Here is a 15532-nt window from a genome sequence, read left to right on the forward strand (position 1 = left end):
GCAATAGCACCTACAGGAAGAAACCAAGCCCTAGCATGCAAATACAAGCCATTAATGATGGTATGATTAGTAACATCCCAAACTTATTATGAACTCCACCACTCGATGGTCTGTTCACACACTGTATCAAACACACAGAGAGGAGTTAAAACACACCAAAGAAAAAACATAAGGCAGTTGATGATAAAGCAATAACATATCTGGAAGAGAAGGTATTACTGGTGAAGCTTAAGCTGCTACATTTGAAGCTTCACTGGACACTTGCAGAGCGACCCATTAACTATGCTGCTGAGAACTGTATTAAACTGACACGGACTTATCAGCACACCAGTCATAAGAAAATGGCCTGAAAACTTGTACTAGTAACTGGAAGAGCTCCGGATACGGTATTCCTATCACACAGAATCTGGAGAAGGCACACGCAAAAGAGAACATCACAGACAGTTATGCTAACGGTTCCCAAGGCCTGTCCCCACTTCCGCATGAACAGCTTCCCCATTAATATCTCGTGCACTCTCCCCACCTCCACTGCCTGACCGGGAGAAAAAAGACCCTACAAGAGAGTGACTCGCCGGCGCATGCTCCAATTCCCTAGACCCGCATCCGCTTCAAAACTGGACGGGGCGCAGGAGGTGCAGAGACTGCCGAAACCAGCCACCGACCTTTGAGAGGGCAGGGAGTCAGCACGCCAGGGTTCGCGGGGGCCCTGCGGTCAATGGCGGCCGCTCGGGCACGGCCACGAGGGAAGAGAAAGTGCTCGCTGCTCACTCACAGAAAGTTCTCCATGGAGATCTTGACGATGGAGCCCTCGACGAAGCAGGACCCCGCCTCAGCGCTCCTCCGCTGGCTGTCACCAGCGCCATCCTGACGAGTGACTAGACTCCGTTTCCCTGGCACCACCTCCGCCATCTTCCCCGTCTCAGCCCACCCTTAACAACGGACGGCGAGGGCGCACTCCGCGCCTCGCTCCCATTGGCAGGCGAGAAACGGCGGGCTAGTGAGGAGCTCGCTCATTGGCTTACGGGGCGGGACTAGCCCTGTGCTGGAGCTTTTCATTGGCTTACAGGTACCCGTTGCCTGGAGGAGAAAGGGGCGGTGAAGGGGACTTGGGAAGGAAGGAACGAAAAGGGGAGGAAGGGAGAGGTTGGTTGGTTGTATCGTTTTCCATTTAGAACGAGCCGGCGGCAGGCCGTGGCCGGCGTACCGGGCGTGAGGCGGGGCCTGTGCGGTGCCCGCCCCGCCGCAGCGCGCGAGAGGAATGCCTGCCCGCCTGGCGGGACGCGCCTCGCGGCGGGTGCTGCAGCGGGAGGATGGCGGCTGCCGGGCGGCGAGGTGGGTTGGGGTGTGAAGGCTCGGGCTCTGCGCAGAGGCACGGTGCTGGCGCCCGCGCCCCCGGAGGCCGCCCTCCGACAACGCGCCCTTCAGGAAACGAGTGTCCGGTACCGTGGCCCGCATTCAGTGTCCTCCTCGGGGGCCTCTCCCAGAGCGGCGTGGGAGAGTCCGGGTAGACCCCGGGCTGCAGGCTCCGGCCTTCTCGGCTGTGGCGGCCTGGTCTGGCGGCGGATTTCCCGCGAGGTGGCAGCACAGGCGAGCGGTTGGGCCGCCGGCGCTGCAGAGGCGGGCGCTGTGGGCACCCGCCTGCCTTCGTGAAGACGGGCGTGGGCTCCGGGCGAGCCAACCCTTCGCATTCCAGCGCGCGTCTCGGCGTGTTTAACTTTGTAGCAATTTGTAGCGAAACATCCGGAAAAACACTTTTTACATATCTTACTTCAGGAACTCCGTGAGAAGGACACAGCTTCTTTAGAAACCATGCTAGAGGAATGTCCGTGAGAGACTTTGGCACCTTGGCCCCATCAGGGAGATCACCAGTGTCCCTGAGACTCCTGCAGATGCCTTACCTTTTCACATGCTGCTTTTTTTTTTTTTCCTCTCAGACCAAGAGTTCCTGCTGCAGCACATAGCCTCATAACTAGCCAAAGCTGCTATGAGGAAGCACAAGGCTGAGTAGGGCTGCTGAAGGGCACAGAAAAGAAACTGTGCGTGCTTGAGTGTAACTAGGTAAAGGAATCAGTGTGTAACTATTTGTCATAGAATGTTTGCAGGGAAAATGGTGTTTTTTCCAGCATGAACCAGATAAATTCACATGCAAAGGCTTGCAAGGCTGCCTGCAGCTGACACCCTGTGAACACCAAGACAAAACCTTTGGGTATGGAGGTGGCAGAATTGGGACTAATTACAAAAAAGTAACTTAAGGCAGGTTGGCTTTTGAGAATTTAGGTAGATAAATGGTGGTACAAGGACAGTGAAAGGGTTGCTCCAGAGACGGAAGAAATGGAGGAAGAAAGATTAAGATTTATTAATGAACGAAAGGGGCTTCTACTCCACCACTATGGGCACAGTTGCCCACAGATAGTAAAGAAGCTGACCTGCATGTATGTTCAAGCCCATCAGGACATTATGGGTCCATGTCCAGCAGATTTGGCGCACAAGTGTTAAAAGAAAACATAGAAATGCACTCTAGGATAATGAAGCTGAAAGTTGGAAAGACTTGTTACAACAGCTTTATAATAGCTGTGTAATAAAGTGCAAAATTTTATCACTGTAAATTAGTAACACTGGTGTGTCTATTAATTAGAATATTGGTTTTGTTTTTCTTAATCATTAAAAATCTTATCTTCCTAAATCAGTTATGTCTTAAGCTTGCAGACCAAAAGGGCAGAGTTGGACATGTTAAAGTAACAGTGACTTAAAGCCAAAAGAGAAGGAACCATTTCAATGTATTGCTGCTAGAGATTGCTGAAGAGATTTTTTTTTTTTTTTTTTCCCCCCCAGAACTCATCAAGGAGCATTTTCTAGGATCTAGTAAGTATCAATGCTGGTAAGAGCTAGAAAAAAGGAGATGGTAAAGGCAGTACAGTAGGCAGCACTTGGACCAAGAGGAGCTTTTAAAAATATAGAGGGATGTTGTAAAATACAGAACATAGGAGCCGCAAGATGTAACACAGTACATAGCAAAGGAACATAGCAAGATATGCAGTTGACTTAAGAAAGAGACCAACACGCCTATGTTCAGAAAAATCATATGCATAGTTGGAAGCAATGTAAAGGAATACTTAGGAATGAAGTTTATTCATTTATACATACACAATAAAACTTATATCACAAATGGAAATATTTTTTCCAAATGAGATTTTAAAATTAATTAGACATCTGACAGCTAGTGTTTTGCTTGATGTATGACAACACGGATGTCTTGTTTTTTCAAATGTAAGAGGTAGAAATTTCTGACTCTGAAGTGTGGTGTCTGCTTTTCATCCTCTCACCTTGCACAGTAGTCCTTTCAGAGGAGTGGGTTTCTTGAGTGTGGCCAGTCACATTTATGAGCTGTCTTCAGTTCCAAGTAGATAAAATGTTTTCGTTTCTTAATGCTCAGCTTGAGCTGTTATAGGGAAGCTTCATGACTGTCAAGTTGGATTTATGTTAGGTTTATTTTGGTGTGACACAATGACTGTCCAGAAGAGAGTTTTATTTACATTACTGCAAAGTGAGAATAACAATGATATTGTATGTTGTTATTCTGTTTTTCCACTGGTGAAACTGAGATCTGAGTTTGGACTTCCTTTTGGAAATTATTAAGGCTAATCATGAAATGTCAATTAATGCAAAATATTTAAATAATAAAAAGTATTAAACAGGAAGGCAATAAAAGGGCTTTTCCTCTTTTCTTGAGAGAAGCCCAGCTCCATTCCAGCACAAGGCTATATTTAGAACAATCACGTAGAAACCTGTTAGTGTTTGGGGTATTATAGCTGCTTTTGAAGGTTTATTTCTTCAGTTCCATTTTATGGACCGTGCCACAACTGAGGTCAAAGAAATTACTTGTAGGTTCTTCAGCAGAAGAAACTTTCAGACAGTAAATAGGCCTAGTGTAGCAAGTCTCAGAGCTGCTCTTTGCCCTACAGACAACTCTATACAGCTACTGCAGCAGTAACAAAGGAATAAACGGTAAACAAAAATAGATCCAGGGCAGAAATTAGTTGCACAAGCAGTTTCCTATTCGGACAGAGCTGATCAAATGTGGTTTTTATCTCACCATGAAACAAGTTTTCTAACAGAGAAATCTTAATGCACTTTCACTAATTTTTGGGTGTTTGCAACCGTTTTTTCACTAGTCTGTGAATTTCCTAATCTATAAACTGACATTCAGCAGCCACTAAAGTAATTTAAAGCCTCTTCTTCTTGTTGCAGAAATGTGTGGAAAGGTGCTTTTGTTCCCTGCTGAAGGAAGAACTTAGGCTTAGAACAAGGACAGTGTTTCCTACCCTATGGATGATAAATTCACCTTCACTGATACTGACAAAATCATCCTACCAGTGAGGTCCCTAGAGAACCCTTGGCGGAGAACTAAGAGGAGCAGTTTGTTTATGTTCTTGCTCATATTGGCCTAAATCCAGTTACTCTGGTGGAGTGAAGCAGAGTTGCATAAATTGTACGAGACAAGAATCCAATAGTTATAGTTTGTGCTGCATTTCAATTACAGAAAAGTACCATCAAAAGTATGGACAACCACCAAGCCTGATGATCCTGACCACTTCATTTTCACTTGTTTTCTGCTTAGATAATTTGATGTGAATGTTGATACCAAAGGATATACTTTACAAAACAACTGCAAAACTGGATTGACTCTTAGGAAATACTCCGTTGCTTATGGCTGCATTCATTTTCGGAATAATAGCAAGAGTGATACATTCATTCACAAGCAGCTGCCAGTGGGGACTGTAGGGAGAGGGATGGGCAGCTAACTTGTCAATTCCTTTTGGCTCTTCCTCAGTCTCTGGGAAACAATCAACTGCTTCACTCTATGTGATCAAATAAGCATGAATGTATTTAATGGAGCAATATCTTCAACTGTTTGTGTCACCAAAATGAAAACCTACTAAAGATACAAGGGGCTAGCTTGTCCCAGGTGCTGCTGGTCTTTAGATACTTGGTTCAGAAATGACAAAAAGCTATTCTCACTTTTCAGGGCTCACATATTGCAGCAACAGCCTGAATGTGCTGGCTGTAAGAATAATTTCTGTGGCTCTATATCTGCTCCTTCAGCAGATCAGATTGCTTTCTGTTGGTTATCTTAGGTGATGTGACCCACACATTTTCTTCTCTTTGCATTCAATATATTGAATTCAGGGTATTGGGTTCAGTTGTTTCTCATTAACACTGACAACTACGAAGTCTAGAGCAGATCAGTAAGATGTTTTTCAAAGTTACATTTTATTAGGAAGTTATAATAATTTCAAAGCAAAACATTGCATACAAACACAGTTTAAGTACATTATCTGTGAGTGTATAAACTGATTTATTAAAAATACCCCAGAAAACATATGGCTTCAAAGGGCTTAATATCATGTAGTTCAAAATGTCAGCAGCTTACACTTAATTATACTGGAACACTAAAATTGAGTTTGTTATTGGCAAGGATGACAAACACATTTGTTACAGTAAAGGAGTACAAAACCATAAAAATTGCCAGCAGAATGTTAAGAGTTTCCCAGAGAGATTTGTCATCATGAATAATTGCACGTAACCTGTAAGCTATTACTAGTAGCTAATACTATTTTCTTTATTATTTTAAAATATTTATAATTTCCTTAACAAAATCCATTCTGTACCCATCACTAAACATTCACTGAATGCAGATTTAAGGTAACACAATATTGGGTTTTAATTGTGCACCTTTACTTTCCCCTTTTTACTCCCATACCAGAAAAGTTTAAAACAAACAAGAAAAGACATTGAAGTGCATGATCTGTGCAAAATGGGAAGCCTTTACGTGATAACCTCATGCAAAAGAGAAAAAATATTTTAGAAAACAGTCTGAGAAGCCCTGAGACATTAATTTCATTGTGAAGGCACAAAACATGAGTGCTCTGAGGTGTTCCTATACACCGGTGCACATTCAAACCAGTCCAGTATTTACTTGAAACATATTTTAAAATACACATTTTGTGCAGTTTCTCACATACAGATCTTCTATGCACTTCATTCCTTTCAGCAGACTGTATTTAGTACTCAATTTCATTTAAGCTGTCAGGATAGCCTGATGAGAATTGAATTTCTTCCACTTCTAGAATACAAAGAAGGGTGAGAGATTGTAATTATTTGTATTGTTATGATGCATAAGAATGCGTAAGAGATAATGTAGTTACCATGCCATATTCAAATGGGACTGCCACACAGTTTTTAAAAAGCGTTACAACATCTTACCAGTCCAGGTTCTAACGACGATCTTGCATCTTATTAGAAAAAAAAATTATGCACTAACCCAGCAGCACAATAGTCAATTCAGATCCATTCAGTGGGGATTCAAGGGAAGAGGTGTCACCTATCTCATTATGAAAAGCCCTGTGACTTGCTAAATGTACAAAGTATGTTTAAACTTACCTAAACAGGGTCCTGCCTGGAACAGAATATCATCGATAGCAGTGTCACTTCTCATTGACACACCACGGATCGCCTCAAAAATAATCTGTAAAGGTATGACCCAGATTTTCATTAATCACACAGGAGGAAGAACTAAAATAATGTAATATCCATGTAGTCTATTCAAGGATCTAGTGTGTCTTGAAAACCTCCTTCCTGGAAAGAAACTTCTTGTTTGTCATCAGTGGACTTGTTACCCTGATCAGAGAATTTGGGTGTGTGCTATGCCAAAGGAAGAAAATTTGGTCTCGCAATTTATTACGAAATAGCTCTTTGTTACAGACCACTGATAAATTTGCACTAGTGATGTGGCATTTCTGTCTTGCTTTTCAACTCAAATGTGTCACTATGTTTTGCCTGTGTGCAAGCAACACTTGAAGGGGAACAAAAGCATTGCAATATTATGTTATTCCCTTACTGCTGAAGCTAAACTTGCCTTGTAATAAATGTTGGGTCTTTTCTGGTTTTCTGGGGTTTTTTTTCTAAATAATTTTCAGACTTTTAAGACAAGGTGCTTAAAAAAAACCACACACCATCTTGGGTTAGTGATTAGTGGAGTTTAGAGCCTAGTGCCATTTCAATCAATTCAGTGTCTTGTTTGACAGAGAAACTGAAGCTGACTTTGTCTCTGACAATATTGAAATGATGACACTCTTGAAATCAAAGGTTGAGCTGTGGTTTTGCACTATCCCTTGCCTTTGATGGTACCTCAGAAAGACCCTTCTGTGAGAAGCAGCCATTTGATCATAGCTTAGCAGTTATATCAAATCTAGACAAAGCTTTAGATAGCTCCAAGAAAACAATTTGCACAAGCCATCTAAGTAAACAGTGAGTAGTTTGGTTCAATATTTCGTTTTGATTGCTTCTTATTTGTTTTTTCTTACCTGGTAGTTTCTATCACTTTCATATTCTATCACTCCCCTTAGCCACGAGATGCTTTGTTCCCCTGTCCTCCTCCACAAAGGAATCTCTTCATCATCACCTTTTTTTAGATAAACACTTAATAATCCAGTCCCAGCTCCATACATGTGATAGAAAAATGTCAAGCACTGTTTTCCAGAGGTTCCTCTTAGTGATCTTGAAACTAGGTATGCTCTCTGTCCATAGACCATGTTGGATGCCTCTATATACATGTAGTATCCTTAAAAAGATATACAAGCAAATATTAGCAAAGCAGAATACATTCTTTCAGCATGGTCATCTTGCTTAAATGTTCATTATATAAAAAACTATAATAGAAACTATTTTGACAAAGATTTTTATGCTGTAGACTGTTGTATTTGTGAACTGTAATATTTCTGAAATTATAGAAATGGTTGGTAGTATTTATGAATGGCAATACAAGAACACTTAAAATCTTGTTTCTATCTCATGAAATACATAGTAACACAAGAGAATATAAAGTGAAAAAAAAAAATCAGCCATCCTTAAACAAGGAATGCACACTGTGGTTGATTAACTGGAATTCAGAGACAACTGCTTGTACATCGGAGTGTACAATTTAGGCAGCAGTTGAAGCCGACACTATTAACATAGCAAATGAATTGAAATACCTCTTTTAAATCACATATGACAGCAATAATATTTTTCTTTCTGTGATCAAGATGTGAAGACACAAATGAGGAAAACTAGACTCTCTAGAATCCATGAATGAATGAGAGATTGTCATAAACTCTGATCTGTGGAAAAATCAGTCATTAATTGCTGGCAAGCAAGTTAAACCCACTCTCTCCCCACAACCCATCATTTGATTATTTCCAATTGGTGTAAATTGAGGTGTTTCAGAAGACTGAGGAGCACTTCTGTGTCCCATCTGCTGCATATGGCAGCTGTTCTGTGTCTTGAGATGTACCACTCCATCAGCAGGCAGTGAATTTTTGCAGAAGCTCTTCATGCAGTCTCACTGCTCTCTTTTTGTGGTATTGCAGAAAATGATCCACCCTTCTGCCACCACAAACCTCCGTGGTGAGATTACCCTCAGGGGGAGAGGGGATTCTTAAGGATCAGTGAGGCAGGAGAAAAGCTGAGAGTGGCAAGAGCAGCTCGTGGATGGCTCTCTTGATACTCATAGTCCTGCAATCTACAAACTCCTGCTGAAGACATTCCCTCTATCTGGAATTGTAGATTGATGGTGAGTAGCAGTAGAAAAAAAGAGTGAAAAGGAAGGTTATCTGTAAAGACAAGGTAATTTCGTATATCATGTCAGACAATTCCCAAGGCTGTTTTTACCAAACCTAGTGCAATGCATTGCAAGGATTTTAGTGTTAACTATGCTTAAAAGTTGAAATAAAAATTAAAACCTACAGCTCATACTACAGTATAATAACTTGCCTTTAGGTCTAAGGACTTGATCATATTATAAACTTGATCATATTATAAAAGATTAGATCAGCTCTTGGTTTTGTGAATTCAAATCCACAGATTTCTCAGCACAGTGAAATAAGAACATTGTTGTCATGGGCCAGGCTTTACAGATTCTCTTGGTTCACCAGTTCTAAAGTCAAGCTATCAGCCACAGCTCTCAGAACACTTAGTGATCTACATAATTTAAAAATAGGTCTGAAATCAGTTTCTGCCTTAGAAATCAAGAAAATTTTGCTAACAGAACAGTCCTTTTTTTGAACAAGAAACTCTCAAGTGTTGGAGAGGATTATTGTCCTTGGAAACACAAGAGCTGAGATATAGAGTACTTGAAAAAGAAATAATAAAATATACTACCTAGGGAATAATCAGGGGGAGAAGTAAAGCAGAAAACAAACCTGAATGTTGAATCCTTCTACAGAATTGAGTTTGGTTACCAATCAAAATAGACAGCAACTTTAATGTGATGTAGTCCTTTTGGTTTATAGTTTGTAGAAAAAGAAGGGTCTGCCAGACAACACAGACATTTCTGCAGATGCCTTTCCAGGAATTCTGCCCACGTTTCAAAATAAACATTTTCAAATAAACTTCAAAAACCATTAGGAAAAATTGTCATTAATTTTAAATCTGGTGATCACGTGTGTTGTTGGAGCAGAAGAACTGGGTGCCTTGAGTAACAAAAGACTTACAATTCATGCTAATATAATCTAATATTTATATATAGAAGGGTCAGAAACTTTAATATTCCCTTTTGAAAGTTGTTCCGCAGTACAAAGTTATCATTACTGGCACAATGCTCTTCATTTGTAGATACTGTACATTTTCCACTTAGATAACTTAGCCAATATCTCTTGTAAGAATATGGTCAGATTTGTAAGTAATGTTTCTCATTTTTATTTTGTAATACATAAGAGAAGATTATTCATATTTCTACCGAGAATCAGTACTGTTCAGAATTAATGGTGGAAAAAAGTAATTTCTTGGAGGTCTGAAATTTCAAGCCAAAGAGAAACACCATCTGCATTCTCTATCCCATATGTAGGATTTTGGCCATACAATCCTACGCACCATTAATTTACATTTCTTTAGTCAATTTCTTTACCTTGCTCAAGGATGCAGCTATTACAGAAATTTTACCAGGAGACAGGAAAAGGAGATTTTGCTGAATGTGCACAGAGCCATCATGTTAGAAAAAGAGATTAGAAAGAAGACATAAAATTTGTTATTTCATTAACTAGAAACAAAATCGCTTTCCAGAGTAAGTTGCATTAAGCTTTCATAGAGCGAGACATATGCACAGCTGAAATAGCTATGCTTGATAATGCTTAAAGTAATTTACACACAATCGCAGCTCACAGAATAATAATAGCTTTTGCTGAGCATTTTTAGCAGGCCAACTGCTTTTGTAACCTATATAAATTTTTTAAGAGACTGGATATATGATGACTGTGAATAAGCCAGCTTATGTGCAAGTGACTACCTTGTCAAGTGAATGCTAACCATATGTGAATGTCAAATGTGGAGTGGAAATCCAAAGGCCCCTAAAGCCTTTGCCTTACTGCAGAACTGTAAAAACTGTGTTATAGACTATCTTTTCAAAGTATTTTTTATTAACTATCAATCTCTGTACTAAAAGTTCAAAGAGGAGCTTAACTCACCTACCCCAGTAGTGTGGTCTCCTTTTGGTCCAGTGTAAGAAGTAGGAGTTGGACCCCTCCTCCTGTGCCAGCTCCCACGATCTCTCTTCTTCTGAGTAAATACACATTCATCTTTTTCAAAAGTACATTCTCCAGGATTAGGAGGCAAGAGATCTATAAAGAAAGGACATACACTGCAAATAGAGAGATTACACAAGTAATGTATTATATTCACTCACCTGCTGAAATCGCTTAGATCTACCTAGCAATACTTGGAGTGGTCACAAGGTTATAAAAGCTAGCTTCAAACTGATGTATGAAATTTAATTTCATTGTTTTCACAACTTTGGGGAAATCTGTACTCAAGACTGGCTCATTAACATGTACTAATATTCTTTAAAACATCTACAGTTTAGTATCTCATCATAGCTCTCTCTCTGCAATGGGCTCTACCAGTGTAATTCTTCACTACTATGGCATCCCAAGCAGTTTAGTGAGTACCAGCATCTCTAACATGCATATCAAATTAGTCTTGTCACAGAATCATATAATCACAGAATCTCAAGGGCTGGAAGGGACCTTTAGAGATCATCTAGTACAACCCTCCTGCCAGAGCAGGACCACCTAGAGTAGGTCACACAGGAATTCACCCAGGTGAATTTTTAATGTCTCCAGAGAAGGAGACTCATCAACCCATCTGGGCAGCCTGTTCCAGTGCTCTGTTACCCTCACAGTGAAAAAATTCTTCCTTGTATTTCTTTGGAACCTCTTATGTTCCGGCCTATATCCACTGCCCCTTGTCCTATCACTGGACATGACTGAGAACAGCCTGATTCCATCCACCTCACACCTGCCCTTTATGTATCTGTAAACATTAATGAGGTCACTCCTCAGTCTCCTCTAAGCTAAAGAGCCCCAGCTCTGTCAGTCTTTCATCATAAGGTAGATGCTCCACTCCATCATCTTGGTGGTCCTGCACTGAACTGTCTCCAACAGATTCCTGTCCTTCTTGAACTGAGGGGCCCAGAACTGGACACAATATTCCAGATGTGTTCTCACAAGGGCAGAGGAGGAGAACCTTTCTCCACTCTGCTAACCACTCGCCTTCTAATACAGCCCAGGATGTCGTTGGCCTTCTTGGCCACAAGGGCACATTGCTGGCTCATGTCATCCTGCTGTCCACCAAGACCCTCAGGTCCCTTTCCCCTACACTACTCTTTAACAGTTCATTCCCCAACCTTTACTGGTACATGGGGTTCTTCTTTCCCAGATACAAGTCTATGCTTGCCCTTGTTGAATTTCATTAGATTTCTCCCCGCCAACCCTCCAGCCTGTCCAGGTCTCGTTGGATGGCAGCACAGCCTTCTGGTGTGTCAGCCACTCCCCACAGTTTAGTATCGTCAGCAAACTTGCTGGCAGTGTCCTCTGTTCCCTCATCAAGGTCATTAATGAATAGATTGAACAGTACTGGTCCCAGCACCAACCCCTGACGGACTGCACTAGACACAGGCCTCCAACTAGACCTTACCCCACTGATCACAACTCCCTGCCTCCTTCCCTTCAACCAGTTCACAGTCCACCCCACTGCCTGATCATCCAGCCCACACTTTCTCAGTTTTGCTGCCAGGATGCTGTTGGAGACGGCGTCAAATGCTTTACTGAAATAAAGATAAACCGCACTGACAGCACTGCCACCATCTATTCACCTGGCTACATATTCATGAAAGGCTATCAGGTTGGTCAAACATGACTTCCCCTTTGCACCAGATTCCAATACTGTATACAACAGAGCACAGAGCTGCAATTGCTAGCGTATTTTCATTATTTCTGTTCAATTAGATGATGCAGAAGAGAGAAACCTGACAATTCAGGTGCTCTAGGCACCTAGTTCAGAACTAGGCATTCTGAGCTGCTTTAACCTTTTGGAAAGAGGAAGTCTTCATGCCTCCCATACTCTGGGGCATTTTAAAGGCTTTTTTTTTTGTTCCCATCAGAGAAAAGTCCCCATTGACTACACACTTAAGTATCAGTTCAGCACCTTTGTTTCCCTTTCAAATTATGTAGGAACTACAAAAAGGCAAAACAGATAACTGTCAGAAATACTTTGGAAAAAATGGCATCTTGTTTTATATATGTGACTTCTCTCTGTTCTGTAATGGTTAGCTGCCTGAATGCCTGATACCTAATCAAAAGACATCATTAGAAAGTTCCTACTACATGGGAATATAAATGGCACAGTAGATAAGTCTGATCCCCATTTCAGAGGCCTAACTTTATTCTGAAGGAGATGGGGATTATAGATTGTGCTGATCTCATGAAAATGGTTTCCAAATTAGGTGTCATGATTTTGTGAGGAGCCACTTTTTGCTTGGTAACAGGGGGAATGGGGCTGCAGTGCAGACCCGGTAAAGAGTTCTCAGACTTTTCCCCGACTCCTGGGTTCAATCATTGGATTGGACTCCTGGATACAATCATTGTATCCTAAAAAAATATACCTCAAAAAGAAGAGGGAGCTGGGTTAGCTTGTGCATGTCAGAGAGTAAAGTCTCACTCAAAAGCATTCAGTTCTTCCCACTACAGCAGGGAGAGTTAGACTCATCTCACCTGTCTTCATTACAGAACAGCAGCTCAGGCAAGAGACTGTGTCTTGGCTTTGTACAACTGTACCTCTAGACTAAAAAGAACAATGCCATGTTTTGAAAATATTGCTTTTGTTTTCATTACCTGTTTCCTAAAATACATTCGGAAACTATTTTCTCCTCAGTTGGACTGTTGTTGTTGGGGTTCTTTTTAGATCATAAAGCCCCAAAATAAACATTCTCCTAAATGCCACTGCACTGGAGTCAGTGAAGTTAATTAGGAGTTAACTGGTACCCCCGTGAACAAAAACCAGTCCTTGCAGTATGCATGCTACTGCAAAAATAGGATTTACGCAATACTTGTTGGAAAAAGAAAAGAAACCACAGTGGCATGAAGGCAGCTGTAGGATAGGCTTGGAAAATGAAGGTAAGTGATGAACTCTTACTGAAAAGGGTAGCAGCTGTTGGATGACAAATATATGTGGTCTTACCAGCAGCCTGGCAGCTTCCCAGGCTCAATGATACATCATCCAGTGCCACAAGCCCACAGTCCCAGAAGCTTTTACACCAGCCGACAAATACAACCTGCAATACATAAGGGAAGTTTCAGTTATCTAACAAAAGCTATCACTGTCTGAAATTTTAGATTTCTCCAAATGCATTAACAATTTTGACACCTACAGAGCAGAGATTATGAATCATCTTTGTTTTAGTATATACTAATACTGCCAATGACTTAAATATATAACCCAGTGGGGTTTAGATGCTTATTTTCATTCAACAGAAAGTGTTTCCTCATTTTTATAGGCAAATGATATATCTGTCTGTAGTTTCCATTGTAGTAGGAGAGTGTGTATTCTCTAGTGTGTGAGAAAACATGAGTCACTGAAGCTGTTGTGGTTTTTTTCCCCCATAGAAAACCCAACATGAACAAATGTCCTCAGCTATGTTATCCTTACAACCAGGGGGATTTATCCATGGAAAAAATGAATTTGAAAGAGTAATGCAGAGTGGCGGCCAAGAGAAATGGCAGCAGCAAACCATGGCAAAAAAAAGAACAATAGAGATGTGATGAAACAACTGTATACAAATTAATTATTCAGAAATGACACAAGGCCATGTCATCAAGTGGCTGAAACACTAAGCATCATTCACAGTGTTCTTCTGGGCTTGTGAAGATTAAGAATAGTGTTCAAGATGTTTTATTTGACAACACATTAATACTGCCATGAAATATACAAGTCACTTATTAAGATTACGAAATGTCAAGAAAGTATAAGATTCTTAGCTGCCCTTCTCCCAAAGCTGACACAGTTTTGTTTTAATTACAGAAGACACAAGGTTTATTTTGTGAAAATACTGCTGACAGGTTTTTTTGCCTAACTACTGCAAACCATCTGTCTGACCATTGGGGTTATGACCATAATCTGGGAAAACGTTTGCAAAATGATTCCTTTGTGATGAGGTCTGAGATAGTGACTGGAGACAGATGAGTGTCACTTCTACCAGTTTAATATTCTGGAACAACTGTAAACACCTCAGTTACGTATTTGAGGTTCCACACTGATGGATAGTTTCATGCAGATACAAAAAGGTTGTTAGAAGTCACTCATGCATTCTTTAGTATGTCCTCTTTTAACAGGCTTGGTAACACCATCAGTGTGGTCATTATACCAGATTTTTCTAGATTCATTTGCAATATAGTATTTATTTACCCATTTGCTTGTAAAACAGTCTGGGATGTAACTACATTTCAATCTTTCAAGCATGTATGGGTTATGCTGCCTAGGACAGAGATATTTGCAAAACTATGCAAAACCATTTTCCATTCAGTGTTACCAATTCTGGCAATCATGATTATCTGTCCTGTAAACTGTTACAGGTGCAGACTGGAGAAATGCTCAGTTTTCACAGGAAACAAAAATAATTTCCTACTTTGTAAGTACATTCTAAAGAAACAGGCGCAATCTATTAAAAAAATGGTAGCATCTCTGGAACACAGTAAATGCTGACGTTGGCTGGATGTCATTCACCAGACTTGCATTCTGCTGGACATTTGTAATAAACTAAAGACATATTATAGTCCTAAACTCAAGAAGCTTCAAAAAACCACACATCAAAGGGTGCGGTCAGTCCTTGTTTGTGGAACAACATTTCCACATTGGAGTCATGTTGTAAGTGATGTTTTCCTCTTGACATCATTGGGAACAGGATGAAGTTCTTTATTCTTAAATTGCAATAATTTGTTCCATACAAGGTATGTAATTACCCACTGGATCCTGCAGAAAGCCCTCCACTTCAAAAGCGTTGCAACAATAACTGTTGGTCTCTGAAAGGCCATTGAACCAGTAGCCTTTGTACAACCAAAGGATCGATCTGTTTCAGTGACACATGTAAACTTGTTCAGCTTTGTCAGCTGTGGCTTTAGCATTACTAATTCTCCACTTGCTTTTTGTGGTGTTGATTGACACGCTG

General features: G+C 40.8%; 2 protein-coding genes across 3 annotated transcripts in view; both read right to left on the bottom strand.

Annotated features, from left to right (window-relative positions):
- SMC5 (structural maintenance of chromosomes 5) overlaps window positions 1-924 on the bottom strand; it is a 56815-nt gene extending 55891 nt beyond the window's left edge. Inside the window, exon 1 of one of the 2 annotated variants that reach the window (XM_062017805.1) lies at window positions 773-924. In XM_062017805.1, coding sequence (XP_061873789.1) covers window positions 773-909 — 137 coding nt within the window. In that variant the 5' untranslated portion in view covers window positions 910-924. Of the gene's footprint in view, window positions 1-662 lie in introns of both variants that reach the window. The other variant, XM_062017806.1, reaches the window with a different exon arrangement.
- Window positions 925-5343: 4419 nt separating this feature from the next.
- The window catches only part of MAMDC2 (MAM domain containing 2), a 61271-nt gene continuing 51082 nt past the window's right edge, over window positions 5344-15532 (bottom strand). The window contains exons 10-14 of the mRNA XM_062018058.1: window positions 13549-13642; window positions 10500-10652; window positions 7365-7621; window positions 6442-6526; window positions 5344-6124 (exon numbers count right to left, since the gene is read on the bottom strand). Coding sequence (XP_061874042.1) covers window positions 6063-6124; window positions 6442-6526; window positions 7365-7621; window positions 10500-10652; window positions 13549-13642 — 651 coding nt within the window. The 3' untranslated portion in view covers window positions 5344-6062. The remainder of the gene's footprint in view (window positions 6125-6441; window positions 6527-7364; window positions 7622-10499; window positions 10653-13548; window positions 13643-15532) is intronic.

Source organism: Colius striatus, chromosome Z (assembly GCF_028858725.1).
Source record: "Colius striatus isolate bColStr4 chromosome Z, bColStr4.1.hap1, whole genome shotgun sequence".
NCBI classification, from domain to species: Eukaryota; Metazoa; Chordata; class Aves; order Coliiformes; family Coliidae; genus Colius; species Colius striatus.